Source organism: Aquarana catesbeiana, linkage group LG02 (assembly GCF_042186555.1).
Source record: "Aquarana catesbeiana isolate 2022-GZ linkage group LG02, ASM4218655v1, whole genome shotgun sequence".
NCBI lineage: Eukaryota > Metazoa > Chordata > Amphibia > Anura > Ranidae > Aquarana > Aquarana catesbeiana.
The window spans coordinates 129,534,222-129,547,691 of record NC_133325.1 but is presented as its reverse complement, the minus strand read 5'-3'; the positions used below and the strand labels follow the sequence as shown (position 1 = coordinate 129,547,691).

General features: G+C 43.1%; 1 protein-coding gene across 4 annotated transcripts in view; it reads left to right on the top strand.

Moving 5' to 3' along the window:
- The window catches only part of IFT88 (intraflagellar transport 88), a 142,042-nt gene that overhangs the window by 37,236 nt on the left and 91,336 nt on the right, over nt 1-13,470 (top strand). For all 4 annotated transcript variants that reach the window (XM_073613459.1, XM_073613457.1, XM_073613458.1 and 1 more), the window contains exon 11: nt 12,621-12,735. In XM_073613459.1, coding sequence (XP_073469560.1) covers nt 12,621-12,735 — 115 coding nt within the window. The remainder of the gene's footprint in view (nt 1-12,620; nt 12,736-13,470) is intronic.

Below are 13,470 nucleotides of genomic sequence, written 5' to 3'. Positions count from 1 at the left end.
TGCCTACAGATACAGGTTATCTACTTTCACAAATGACACATAAAAGTGGCATGATTTCTTTCTTATATTATGAATGAAGGAAAATGCAGATTTGTCACAGGGGAAATGAGGTAAAGCCTTATGTATGTTTAACAGACCAAACAGGAGCGGATAAGAGAAGTTCATTGTTGGTGTTTACATACATTGCAAGCTTCCTGCAGATATTAGCCAGTGGTTGGGTTTAAATGTCTAAAACCAGACTCATTGTGCTAACTTGCATGCCTGTGCTTATGCTTGAGAAAGGAAGAGGGCTACAGGAGCCATTATATTATGGGGGAAATAAGTGATCAACTGGGGAAATCGGTTCTGGCAAATCAACTTTGTCCTGGCCAAAGAGTGTCAGCTAGAGTCATGTAGGGGGGCCTTCAAATAAGTAATCCAAAGTTCCCCAATCCTAAGCTAAACAGCTGTTTAACATTCTCTAATGACCTTATAAGCCCTTAGTGGTCAGGACCCTTGTCTTGGTTCATTTCCCACCAGGAACGCTATCTTCATAGAGTTTATATGTTTTCACTCTTTGTGTGAGTTTCCTGGGGGTGATCTAGTTTTCTTCTGTGATCTATTCTGAGTTCATTTTGCTCCTGTCCATACTGGCCTAAAGAGTTCATATCAGTATAACTTTGGTAATTACAATTCATTGTAAACTCCTTTTGTGGGCAGGGACTTTTATGAACTGCCTGAGTTCTCTAAAATGCCTTGGAAAATTGAGTACTGTCCGTGATACTTTTTTTATTTGCACTAACATACAATTTTTCAGGACAAGCTTTCGGGGTATGTCCCCTTCTTCAAGGTCCAAGCAGTACTGATTCACAAATTTTTAAGCAGAATGTTAAAGAAGAAGAAAAAAAAAAAAGAAAAAAAAGAGAAAACCAAACACATACAAATCAATGGTAATAAAGATAGCAGCAGAGTTAGTGAGATAAGACAGAGGGAGAGCTAGGGGGGAATGCAGGGGGGGATGCTAGTCACAGAGCGGTCGTAAAACTTTAGCATAATGTGTAAGGAAACCAATATCTAAATTCAGGCCATTATTCTTCGTGTCAAAAAGAAGTATCATTCTTAGTTCAAACGTTTTCCTTTCCTGGATAGTTCTGAAATTCCCTTTAAGAACTAAGACATTGAGGTCTTCTATAGTGTGGTCCGATTGTGAGAAATAATGTCCCACAGGTGTGCATAAACTGTCTTCTTTATGTTCTTTGATGGTATGTCTGTGCAAATTCATCCTCGCTTGCAACTTCTGTCCTGTTTCACCAACATAAGATCCTTTGCTGCACCTTTTGCATTGGATGAGGTACACAACATTACTTGAGGTACAGCTGTAAGATCCCATGATATTGAAGGTCCCATTTGTGTGTGTAACACTTTTGGATAGATTTATCTGGTTGCATAGTTTGCAGCGTTTTTTTTATTGCAGGGTTTGCTACCATTATTTGTGACTTCATAATCAGAGTGATGATGAGCTCTCCCTCTGTCTTATCTCACTAACTCTGCTGCTATCTTTATTACCATTGATTTGTATGTGTTTGGTTTTCTCTTTTTTTTTTTTTTTCTTCTTCTTTAACATTCTGCTTAAAAATTTGTGAATCAGTACTGCTTGGACCTTGAAGAAGGGGATATACCCCGAAAGCTTGTCCTGAAAAATTGTATGTTAGTGCAAATAAAAAAAGGATCACGGACAGTACTCAATTTTCTCTGTCACAATTGCACTAATACGGCTACAATCAAATCAACTAAAATGCCTTGCTAAGTCCTAAAACTAAAATATTCATAAACATCCCCTTTAGGTCATTCTAAACACGTTTTGCTCATGTCCGTGAAAATAAAGTTGTTTTCCTGTAGTTTGGGTTTATTTTGGATTTCCTGCATGAAAGGTGAAATACTTGGGCAGTTCTTCGTGTCAGGAGAAGACAACGATAGCACTGTGTGTAATTTGGATTGGTGGGACTTTCAGCCTCAGGAATGTGGAGACACACAGGATGGAAAACAAAACTGGTAACGTTTAGGAATGTTTTCATTTAATTGAAAATGTGGTTGTGAAACTGATCTAAGTATGTGATAATAAAAAAAAAAAAAACCTAAACATTGCTAGTTCTGTTTTCCTGTGTTCTGTCTTCAGCCAGTCTTGAAGAGTCTGTATAATGTTGTGTTAGTGTAACCTCCTCAGTACCGGCATGTTTCACCCCCATCCTATCCAGGTCATGTTTCAGTTGTCAGCACTGTGATGATTTGTCTGACAATTACTTGTCTTGCAACACTTTACCCAAATTACTTTGATATTTCTTTATCGTACATCATGGGACACAGAGCCTTAAGTAATTACTTAATGGGTTATGGGCTACCTTCAGGTGTTGACACTGGTAAACCCAATCAAGGAAATTTACTCCCTATATAACCCCTCCTCCTTCCGGGAGCACATCAGTTTTTTTCACCAGTGTCTAAAGGCGTTGGTCACGAGTGAAGATGTGCTCTGAGGAGCTCCAGGAGGGATCCATGCTGGATTTAAATAGCCTCCAAAGACCAGATCCATCCAAAGTGCCATTGAGGCCAAAAGGGATGGTACCTGGGGCCTTGTATACGAAGCACGAGGTTTTGCCTGTAACACCTCTCTTTGTAGGGCTGGAACCCAGGGCTTAGGTCTTGTTACATTACCTAAACTTCCTGATGGGGTGCTCTTAACAGGTCCAAGGCAGTTGGAACCCCATTTTAGGGACCCAGTCCTTGAAGGTTTGCTACGCAGCCCACCGTGATGGGTGAAGATTGGATTATCTGTTAATTCAGCAAAGGATAAGGTAAGGGAAGAAACTTAGGTATTAAAAACATCTATGTATTTCTTCCATTGGAGAAAAAAATTTGTCATGCCTTAATTCTCCACTAGAGAGAGTCTATGTACATACCTTACTCTGTTGTCTTCACTGTAAGCTCAGTCCGTGTCTGGTTGCATCAGCGTGTGGAGGGAGACTTTGCAAGGTAAAAAAAAAAAGCTTCAAAAATGTTTTCTTCTCCCCCCCTGATGGGACCAGAGGGTGATCGCGCAGTGGCGGATGGATCCCTGCTCCCCCCCTCTCGTGTTAAGTCGGTGGACCCGAAAACACCGCGCACAAGCCTCATTATGAAGAGGGAAACCCCCCTCACCAAGGTGGGGGGAAGACTTCTGCAGTTTTCAGAAGTCTGAAAAGAAGAAATTCAGGACAGATGAGTCATCTCCATGGTAACGCTGGGGTACAAGCTGGAATTTCGGGACTTTCCACCGTCTCGCTTCCTGAGGTCAAGCGTTCCCAAAGATCCAGATAAAAGACAATCTCTGTTTCAGGCACTAGACCGATTAATATCTCAAGGAGTGATCATACAGATCCCCACAAAAGAGCAAGGTTTGGGATTTTATTCAAACTTTTTTATGGTGCCGAAAGTAAATGGAGATGTCCGACCCAGTCTAGATCTAAGAAATCTAAATCAGTTCCTGAAGATTATTATTATTATTATTATTCAGGATTTATATAGCGCCAACAGTTTACGCAGCGCTTTACAATATAAAGACCCACTCCTTTCGCATGGAGACGATCAGGTCAGTTTCTATCCTTCTAGAAGGAGAACTCCTGGCATCAATCGACATCAGGGATGCATATCTGCATGTCCCTGTATTTCCCACTCATCAATAGTTTCTGCGGTTTGAGTTAGAACAACAACATTTTCAATTTGTAGCCCTGCGGTTCAGGCTAGCCACAGCACCTGGGGTGTTCACCAAAGTGCTGCCCCCACCTCTAGCCAGGTTAAGGGCACAGGGCATAACAGTTGTAGCGTACCTAGACGATCTATTACTAATAGATCATTCAGTGGCTCATTTGGGGCAAAGCGTACGCACTACAAACAAACTATCTGAAGAGTTGGGTTGGATTCTCAACCTAGAGAAATCTTGCTTAATACCGCTAAAAAAGCTGGAGTACTTGGGTCTGATCATAGACACAGCCCAGGAAAAGGTGTTCTTGCCTCAGGCTAAGATCAACTCCACAAGAGAGTTAGTGCGTATGGTCAGGTCAAATGGCAATCCCTCCATTCGCCTTTGCATGAGGTTGCTAGGAACCATGGTGGCTTCATTCTAAGCAGTTCCCTATGCCCAGTTTAATTTAAGACTGTTGTAAAACAGTATCCTGTCTGCTTGGAACAAAACAATTCAAGCTTTAGACTTGCCAATGGAGCTGTCCCCAAGAGTGTCCCATAGAATCACTTGGTGGTTACTAACCCAGAATCTGCTAAAAGGAAAATCCTTCAGACCAGTCATCTGGAAAGTGGTAACGACAGATGCCAGCCTTTAAGGCTGGGGAGCAGTACTAGAAAAGACAACTGTCCAGGGACAGTGGTCAAGAACTGAAAAGAACCTTGTCCATCAATATCCCAGAAATTCGTGCAGTACGTCTGGCTCCAAAGACCTGGACTTTTAGGTTACGGGATTGTCCTTTCAGGATTCAATTCGACAATGCCACAGCTGTGGCCTATATCAATCACCAAGGGGGCACCGAAAGTCTCTCAGCGCAGAGAGAGGTGAACCATATTCTAACTTGGGCAGAAAGGAATGTTCCGTGCCTATCCGCAGTCTTCATTCCGGGAGTAGAGAATTGGCAGGCGGACTACTTGAGTCGCCAGCAGTTATTCCCAGCGGAATGGTCTCTTCACCCCGACATATTTCGGGCTGTTTGCTAAAGATGGGGGACTCCGGACGTAAATCTTCTAGCGTCCAGGTTCAACATGAAGTTATTCAACTTTGTGGCCAGAACATGGGATCCATTCACATGTGGAACTGATTCGTTGGTGACCCCATGGAATCAGTTCTCACTGATCTATGCATTCCCCCCTATTCAGTTGCTACCTCGACTTCTTTGCGGGATCAAGCTGGAAAGAAAGCCGGTAATTCTGGTGGCACCAGCATGGCCCTGAAGGTCATGGTATGCAGAAATCGTAAAGATGGCAGTGGAGGGCCCATGGTCCCCCCATTACGGGCAGATCTGCTCTCACAGGGACCGATATTCCATCCTACCTTACGGTCTCTAAATTTCTGAAGAAACGCGGGCTTTCTGGGTCAGTTATCTCTACCCTGATTAATGCAAGGAAGCCAGCCTCCAGAACTATATATTATAGAGTCTGGAGGGCTTATGTTTCCTGGTTTCCTGGTGTGAATCCAAGGGTTGGTACCCTCTGAGAATTCTTACCTTTCTACAATTAGGGGTAGAAATGAAATTGGCCTTGAGTACTATTAAAGGCCAAGTCTCAGCTTTATCGGTCTTATTTCAAAAGACCACTTGCTACTCATTCTTTAGTCCTGGGGTTTTATACAAGGGGTGACGTGGCTTATTCCGCCTGTCAAACCTCCCTTGAACCCTTGTGTCTTGAACTTAGTTTTGTCTGTGTTACAAAAACAGCCATTTGAACCGATACAACATATTCCCTTAGTCCTTTTGACAAGGAAGTTGATATTTTTGGTTGCTATATCCTCAGCAAGGAGGGTTTCGGAATTGGCTGCTCTTTCTTGTAAAGAGCCATATTTGATTTTTCATGAGGACAGAGTGGTGTTACGCCCTAGTCCAGGCTTTTTGCCAAAAGTGGTCTCAGGTTTTCACCTGAGCCAAGATATATTGTCCTGCTATCGTTTTTTCCAAAACCATGTTCCAGGGAAGAAATGTCGCTACATTGTCTTGATGTGGAGAGAGCAGTGAAAATCTATTTAAAGGCAACTGCTCAGATTCGTAAGACCGATGTCTTATTTATTCTGCCAGAGGGTCCTAAGAAAGGACAGGCAGCGTCAAAATCCACTGTTGCTAAGTGTGTTCGACAAGTGATAATTCAAACCTATGATTTAAGGGGTAAGATTCCCCCGTTTCAAGTTAGGGCGCACTCTACCAGGTCGGTTAGTGCTTCTTGGGCAGTGGGTCACCAGGCCTCCATGGCTCAGGTCTGTAAGGCTGCAACTTGGTCTTCAGTGCATACATTCACAAAATTTTATCAGGTGGATGTAAGGAGGTATGAGGATATCGCCATCGGGTGCAGTGTGCTGCAGGCACCAGTATAGATCCTCAAGTCTGGGGGAACCCTGCGGGTTGTGTCTCCCTCCCCTCAAGTAGCATTGCTATGGGACGTCCCATTAAGTAATTACTTAAGGCGCTGTGTACCATGATGTACGATAAAGAAAATAAGATTTTTTAACAGCTTACCTGTAAAATCCTTTTCTTGGAGTACACAGAGGTCCCTCCCCTCTTTTTTGGGATTTAAGTATGTTGCTTTGCTACAAAAACTGATGTGCTCCTGGAAGGAGGAGGGGTTATACAGGGAGTAAACGTCCTTGATTGGGTTTACCAGTGTCAACACCTGAAGGTAGCCTATAACCCATTAACTAATTACTTAAGGCTCTGTGTCCCATGATGTACACCAAGAAAAGGATTTTACAGGTAAGCTGTTATAAAAATCCTATTTTTTTGTGAATGATAGAGCTGTTATTTGTTGGTGTTTAATAATCCTTGGGGGCTTATTTTTTTTACTATATAAAGGAGAAAAGACCAAAAAAATGGTATCCTTACACTCTGTTTTAAAACATAGAAGATAAAAATGCCAGGACAGTATGAAAACCCCAAAATGTCCCCTTTTTTGGAAAATAGACACCCCAAAGTGATCTCACTTCTTTTTTATAACACAGTGTTTGGGAAATGAGGGAAAAGTTGAGCAGGTTAGTGTACAGATGCTAAGATAGGTGAGCTGTTAATCTACAGGTCAGATCAGAGACTTCAAGGGGCAGCTATATACAGGAGAGGGATGAATGACAGTAGGGGGGAAGAATTTAATATTGTTGTCCCTATACTGGATTTAACTGATGCTGGCTGGTGGTTAAGAGGCTTTTACATACCAAGCAAACAGTGCTTCTTGATCACTGGTCAGTAAGTATGAAACGGCTGCTAACTGCAGCCTGTGTTTTACATTCTGTGGCGCCGTGATTGGTCACAATGATCACTTGGTATAGAGCCACACTGTAAATTTTATCTATGATGCACTGAGTCGAGGACCTCAGTTCCTGGAGGACATGGGAGGGAGTGGACAGGCCTTATATTTACAGTGGTTGGTCTGTAGGAGGTTAATAACTTAAAGCTGAACAGCTAAATACAGATGAAAATACATATACAGAAGCTGTTTACCTGCCACAGGATTTATACTTCTGTACTTCTCAAATTCTGAGATTTACAAAACTCTGCCATACAGCATAGGCAAGTACACTGAACCGCTTTCTATCTCAGCCACTGAAGGACACAGGAAGTCCTTCACCTTTGTGAATCTGCCACCTAAAGGAGCATTAGACACTGGTAAACAAATTGTAGGCTTCTATCTTCTACTCCCCTCCTACTCGTTTTTTCCAAAACCATGTTGGAGATCTTCACTTCAACTCTGTTGTGTGCAAGACCAACTTATTTTTGCTAGCACCTTTTTTTCCTTACACTTCAAAATTTCTTCTAGAATCAAGAGTCTATATCACTGCTGGAGCTTGTCTCTTCCATTTCAGTTTGCCAGTGTTGCTGTCCTTAGCTCAGCTTTTGGAGTTCAGATCCTTCTGGACTCGACATTGCAGGGATAACCTGGAAGTGACCTTCAGACACTGGTTTTCACGAAGGGCACTTTCCTGACTCAACTCTGGTAGAAGTCATCTGCTCAGCACTTTCCAGGTCCAGAGCCGCTGGCATTGCTTCAGTGCTTGCACTGTCTCTGAAAACTCACTTTATAAATAAGGCAGTCAGGTCATGCACTGGGAGCTACCTCAGTTAGAAAGGTCTCTGGGCATCTTGGCAATTCTCTGCTGTTTTTCAGCAGATGGGGTTACTGCTATTAAAGCGGTAGTGCAAGGAATATCTCCACAACATGCACCATGTAGGAGATATTCCCTACTTCTGCAGCCGGCGATGTCACCAGCGCATGCGCATTGCGATCTGAATGGATGGCATGCTGTCCCTTCAGAGGCCTGTCCAGCTCCCGTGTGCATGTGTGGGAGTGACATCATCGCTGCTCAGCCATCCAAACAGCCAGAGCCTGTGAACCAAGCAGGTAGACCAGGTGAAGATGGAAGCCCTGTCAGCGTTTTTTTTAAATTTTTTTCTTTACTACCACTTTAACTCATACACACCACTCGAGGAAGCATTTCCCCGCTGCTGCTCATGGCTTGCAAAAATCCATTGTGGAACTTTAGCCTTTATTCTGTTCTTGCTACCCATGTACAGTGGCTGGTAGCTACCAGCTGTCTGGGATTTCTAAGTGCCTGAGGCCTTACTTGTTAACCTGAGATTTACATTGGCTTGCCACCACATAGTCGCAACATGTCTGATTCTAGAAGTGAGGGGAGGGGATAGGGTGGTTGGGGAATAGCAGTCCAGCTGTATTGGGTGCTGTAATATCTCCATGGCTCCTCGTAGTGTACATTCAAGGCCTGTAGCCTGGAATCCTGTTACCCTCTGCTCCTAGAGTCTAATCTGTCATTGGAGTCCTCTTTTTAGCTCTGTCGATAGTGGACAGTTTCTCTGCCCTTGTGGGTGAGATTTTTACTGCAGTTAGGCAGGACCAAATCACCCTGTGATTTGCTGACTCACAAACGCGCTTCTGCATCTTCTCTGGTATCTGATTTACGTATGGCCTTGACAGCTTCTGAGCCATCAGATGCTGAAACTCTCGTCTGATTCCAAGTCACTCCAGTCTTTGACTAATGAGCTCACAGTTCACTGTCTTTACTTCCAAATTAAGAGATTGCCTTAGCTCTTATACAGTAGATATGGTGTGCAACTTTGAAACTATCAGATCACCCTGTTTTTTTTTTTTTTTTTCCAGTGCTGTTGTGGGTCTTTCCCTTTGTACTTGCTGTTCCAACTATTCCACTGTGGAGATTAGGTGCACCCTAATAAACTATTTGCTCCCCCAAGCTCTTCTTAACCTTGTACCCATTTGTCTATTCCTCACTGTGGATCCAGAAGTGTCCCACCTTAACAAAGCAACTCTCATACTGATGCAAGATGCACCTGTCTTTTAAGTATCCAGCTGATGAGCAGTTGGAAGCACTTTCTGGAACACTGTTCTTGTTTGTGGGTCCTGCTCTTATTCTATTATGTCTGTGACTTATAAGGAAACAAAAAGAGGGGGGTTTGGGACTTAAAATGAGGTGTGTGGGATTGCAAAGCTCCATCCCTATCTATATGCAAGAAAAAGACAGTTTGGGACTTTAAATGAGGTAGATCTAGCATGCCTAAAAGATGAGTCAATGTAACAAGACATGTTTTATTTATTAAAAAACATGATATGGCAATATGAGTACATACATAGTAAATAAGCATAACAATCACATATTATTGACCAGATATTCATAAAAACAATCATAGCAACTTAGAGATGGCATATTGAGGTATCGGACAATTGTCCATAGTAAAGAATCGCTTGAAAAGCAACATGGTGGGGGTAGCTTGGGAGTGGATGAAATAAAACCCACTGCGCATCTGCGCCACGCCTCCTCGCGTCATGCACACGGCGCTCTCTCTGGGCATCCTGTTGCTGGCATAAGTGGGATTTCAATCGTGGCCAGCACATGGCGAGATGTGTCTAACAGTTATGGCTCGCTTTGGTCGCTCTGGCAGGAGGGCCTCCCTTCCTTTTTTTGCTGTGCCAGCGTGATGCTGGGAAGAGCCCATTTGGTCATGCTGAGCACATAAGGATCCCCATTTCACTCTGCTGGCTCTCTTGGTAGCACCTCCAGCAGCATACTGCACAGATCTGTGGATCATGGTTCTTTGTCACAGCTTTAGGTAATCACCTGGCTGGGCTCTCTGCCTATGCTTTTCAGTGTTCACATGGTCTAGACTTAATTGACATGTAAGTACTTAGTGGGATGAGTTAATTTCTCCCCTCCTTTACATATATAGTCTCCCTTGTGTTTGGGGGGTACTGTATTTTCTGGTGTACAAGGCGACCGGGCGTATAAGACGCCCCCCCCTGATTCTACTGTGTTTCTACAGTTTTTGCATAATACTCACTGTATAGGATGACCCCCCTTCTGAGACTTCATATTGCCTATATTTCCTTCTTGGCGCCATACCGCGCTGAGCCAGTCACGGTGAGCGATATATTCTATCAATGAATACAAAGCCTGCTCGGATTGGAAGAGGTCATTACCAAGCAGACTCTGTATTCATTATTGGAATACATCGCTCAGCAGGATTGGCTCAGCGGTGTATACTGTATGTAGCCGAAGCTACATACAGTATTACCGCTAGGGTTGTCCCGATACCGATACTAGTATCGGTATCGGCACCGATACCGAGCATTTGCCCGAGTACTTGTACTCGGGCAAATGCTCCCGATGCCTCCCCCGATACCTGAACTGTCAGCTGTGATCGGCGCGTGGGGGAGTTACAAGATTCTCCCCCAGCGGCTTTCACCAGCTTTAGTGACAGACAGCGGTGATCGCTCACAGCTGACTGTCACTGCATCCTCCTCCGTGCCCCCTCCTTTCCTCTGTCCCTCTCAGCTGTCCCCTCCGTTCTGCTCTTATCTGTCCCGTCCGTTCTCCCCCTCAGTTCCTCCGTCCTCCCCCTCCTCCTTCCTTTGTGTATGGATAGAGTCAGCTGACTCTGTCCATTCACATAACTGAAACATTGTAATCTCCTGTGATTACGATGTGTCAGTTTATGAATGGAGAGAAGCTGTGGTCTTCTCTCCATTCATTGTCAGTGCAGCTGACGCTGCAGAGAAAGGGACTGGGGATTCTCTATCCTCTGTCTCTTTCTCTGTCTCAAGGGGGAGATATCAGAGGTCTGTTAAGACCCCTGATATCTCACCAAAGCCCCCCAAAAGGGCTGATTAAAAAAAAAAAAAAAAAAACAATAAAGAATAAAAGAAATATTATTGTAAAAAATAAAAATTGTAAAAAAAAAAAAAAATAACACACACATACAACGTTCACCCCCTCCCCCCCCCCAAAAAAAAAAAAAGCAAGCACTGTTAAAAAAAAAAAAAAAAAATGAAAAAAAAAAACACTGTCACGTGACATTAAAAAAAAAGTATCGGTAATCGGTATCGGCGAGTACTTGAAAAAAAGTATCGGTACCTGTACTCGGTCCTAAAAAAGTGGTATCGGGACAACCCTAATTACCGCACATCCGACAGGCTGACATACAGCCGACTGCATTTGATACCCGGGGTATAAGACGACCCCCGATTCTTGCCTGTTTTTTTTTAAGTGTAAAAGGTCGTCTTATATGCCGGAAAATACGGTAAGTTTGGATCATATCATTTATTTATGCTTGTTTACAGACATTGGTGCACTAGCCCCTGATGATGTGGTAGGAAACCACGAAACGTGCGTCGGGCCAATTTTGATGTACCATTTTCTTTTTAGATGGTTTTATTTCATCCACTCCCAAGCTACCCCACTATGTTGCTTTTCAAGCGATTCTTTACTATGGACAATTGTCCGATAGAAACCTCAATATGCCATCTCCAAGTTGCTATAATAGTTTTTATGAATATCTGGTCAATAATATGCGATTGTTATGCTTATTTACTATGTATGTATGTACTCATATTGCCATGTCATGTTTTTTAATGAATAAAACATGTCTTGTTACATTGATTCATCTTTTAGCCATGCTAGATCTACCTCATTTAAAGTCCCAAACCCTCTTTTTCTTGCATGTGACTTATAAGGGCCATACAATGGCTGACTGGTCAAAATCCAAGAGATCTTACCACTGCTGCAGTTGGTCCTTTAATTATAGAATGGAAGCTTCCTGGCTTCTCCCTCTCATGGGTCTCCTGTCAGTACACATGACCAGTATTCAAGAAGCATCTGATCTGCATGCCTTTGGAGGGACAATATCTTTTCAGATATACTCTTGATACCTTTATCAAGGATGCTGCTGGTGGCAAGAGAATACCCATCTTCCTCAGTAGAAGAAACCTAGGAAGCAGACTGCAAAATCTTCTTCCTCTCATCTGTTAAGAATTTGTCAATTTCACTTCTCTGCTCCTACACCCCCTATGTTGAAACGCCCCAAGCTTTGCTCCCAGTCCATCCGCAAGCTGTCAGGCTCAAAGTCTGCCAAATCCTCAGGCAAGTCTTCCTTGTCATGGAGGTGCTTTCCATAGTGGGGCCATGTTTGTTAACACTTTTGACAGCTTGCATCTCAGATGCTTGGCTGCAAGAGGTGGAACAGGAGCGAATCCAGAGATTTGCTATCAGGTTTCTCAACTCCAGCCTTCCTGTTTCACTGCGCAGATTAGCAGATCTCCATCAAACCTTCTTGGGTCCTCTGGACCGATGTATTATTACCCCAGTTCCTGTGACAGAATGCTTTCAAGTATTTTACTCTAAACTGTTCGCCATTCCCAAACCCGAATGGGAAAACTGCCCCATCTTGAACTTCAGAATTTTGAGTGTCTTCTTTGGAGCTCAAATTCCTCTAGGAATACACCAGGGGTCTCTCTTACTTTGTGCGTCCACCTTATACCAATGGTTGCTTAGACAGTAAAGGGAAAACTTGTGCTTCCCATTGATTTTTTTTTTTTTCTCTTAACAGGCCGGTTGAAGGTCAATATGGCCAACATCTATCTGAAACAGAAGAACTATTCCAAAGCAATAAAATATTATCGTATGGCTCTTGATCAAATCCCTGGTGCGCACAAAGAGATGAGGCAAGTAACTCTTGTTTTCTGATATGTTTGATATTTTGTAAGCCAAAATAGTTTTTATCAGATTGAAATGGGCATAACGTACTAGCATCAATGGTGACAAAGACATGCACATACACTTGTACTTACTCAAAATAATATAGAAAAGCTTATATTACTAGAGTATATTTAGAGTATATTTGGTTGGTAAACTATAAAAACTAAAATGTTGTATGTTGTCTCAAATTGGCTATTTGGAACTTAGTAGAAACCCTTATGTCGCGTACACACGACCGGACTTTACGGCATACTTGATCCGCCGAACCTGAGTCCGTCGGACAATTCGATCGTGTGTGGGCTCCAGCTGACTTTTTTTTTTCTCAAAAGTTTGACGGACTTATATTTGAAACATGTTTCAAATCTATCCGACGGACTCGAGTCCGGTCGAAAAGTCCGCTCGTCTGTATGATAGTCCGACGGACAAAAACCGACGCTAGGGCAGCTATTAGCTACTGGCTATGAACTTCCTTGTTTTAGTCCGGTCGTATGTCATCATGTACGAATCCGTCGAACTTTGGTTGATCGTGTGTAGGCAAGTCCGTTCATTCGGAAAGTCCGTCATAAAGTCCGTTGAAAAGTCCGCAGGACAAAGTCTGCCGTAAAGTCCGCTTGTGTGTACGCTGCATTAGACACAATAGCTCACTAATCACGAAGGAGCTGCATTTAATGGACAGCAAGTAGAAGATTCTACCAGCCACA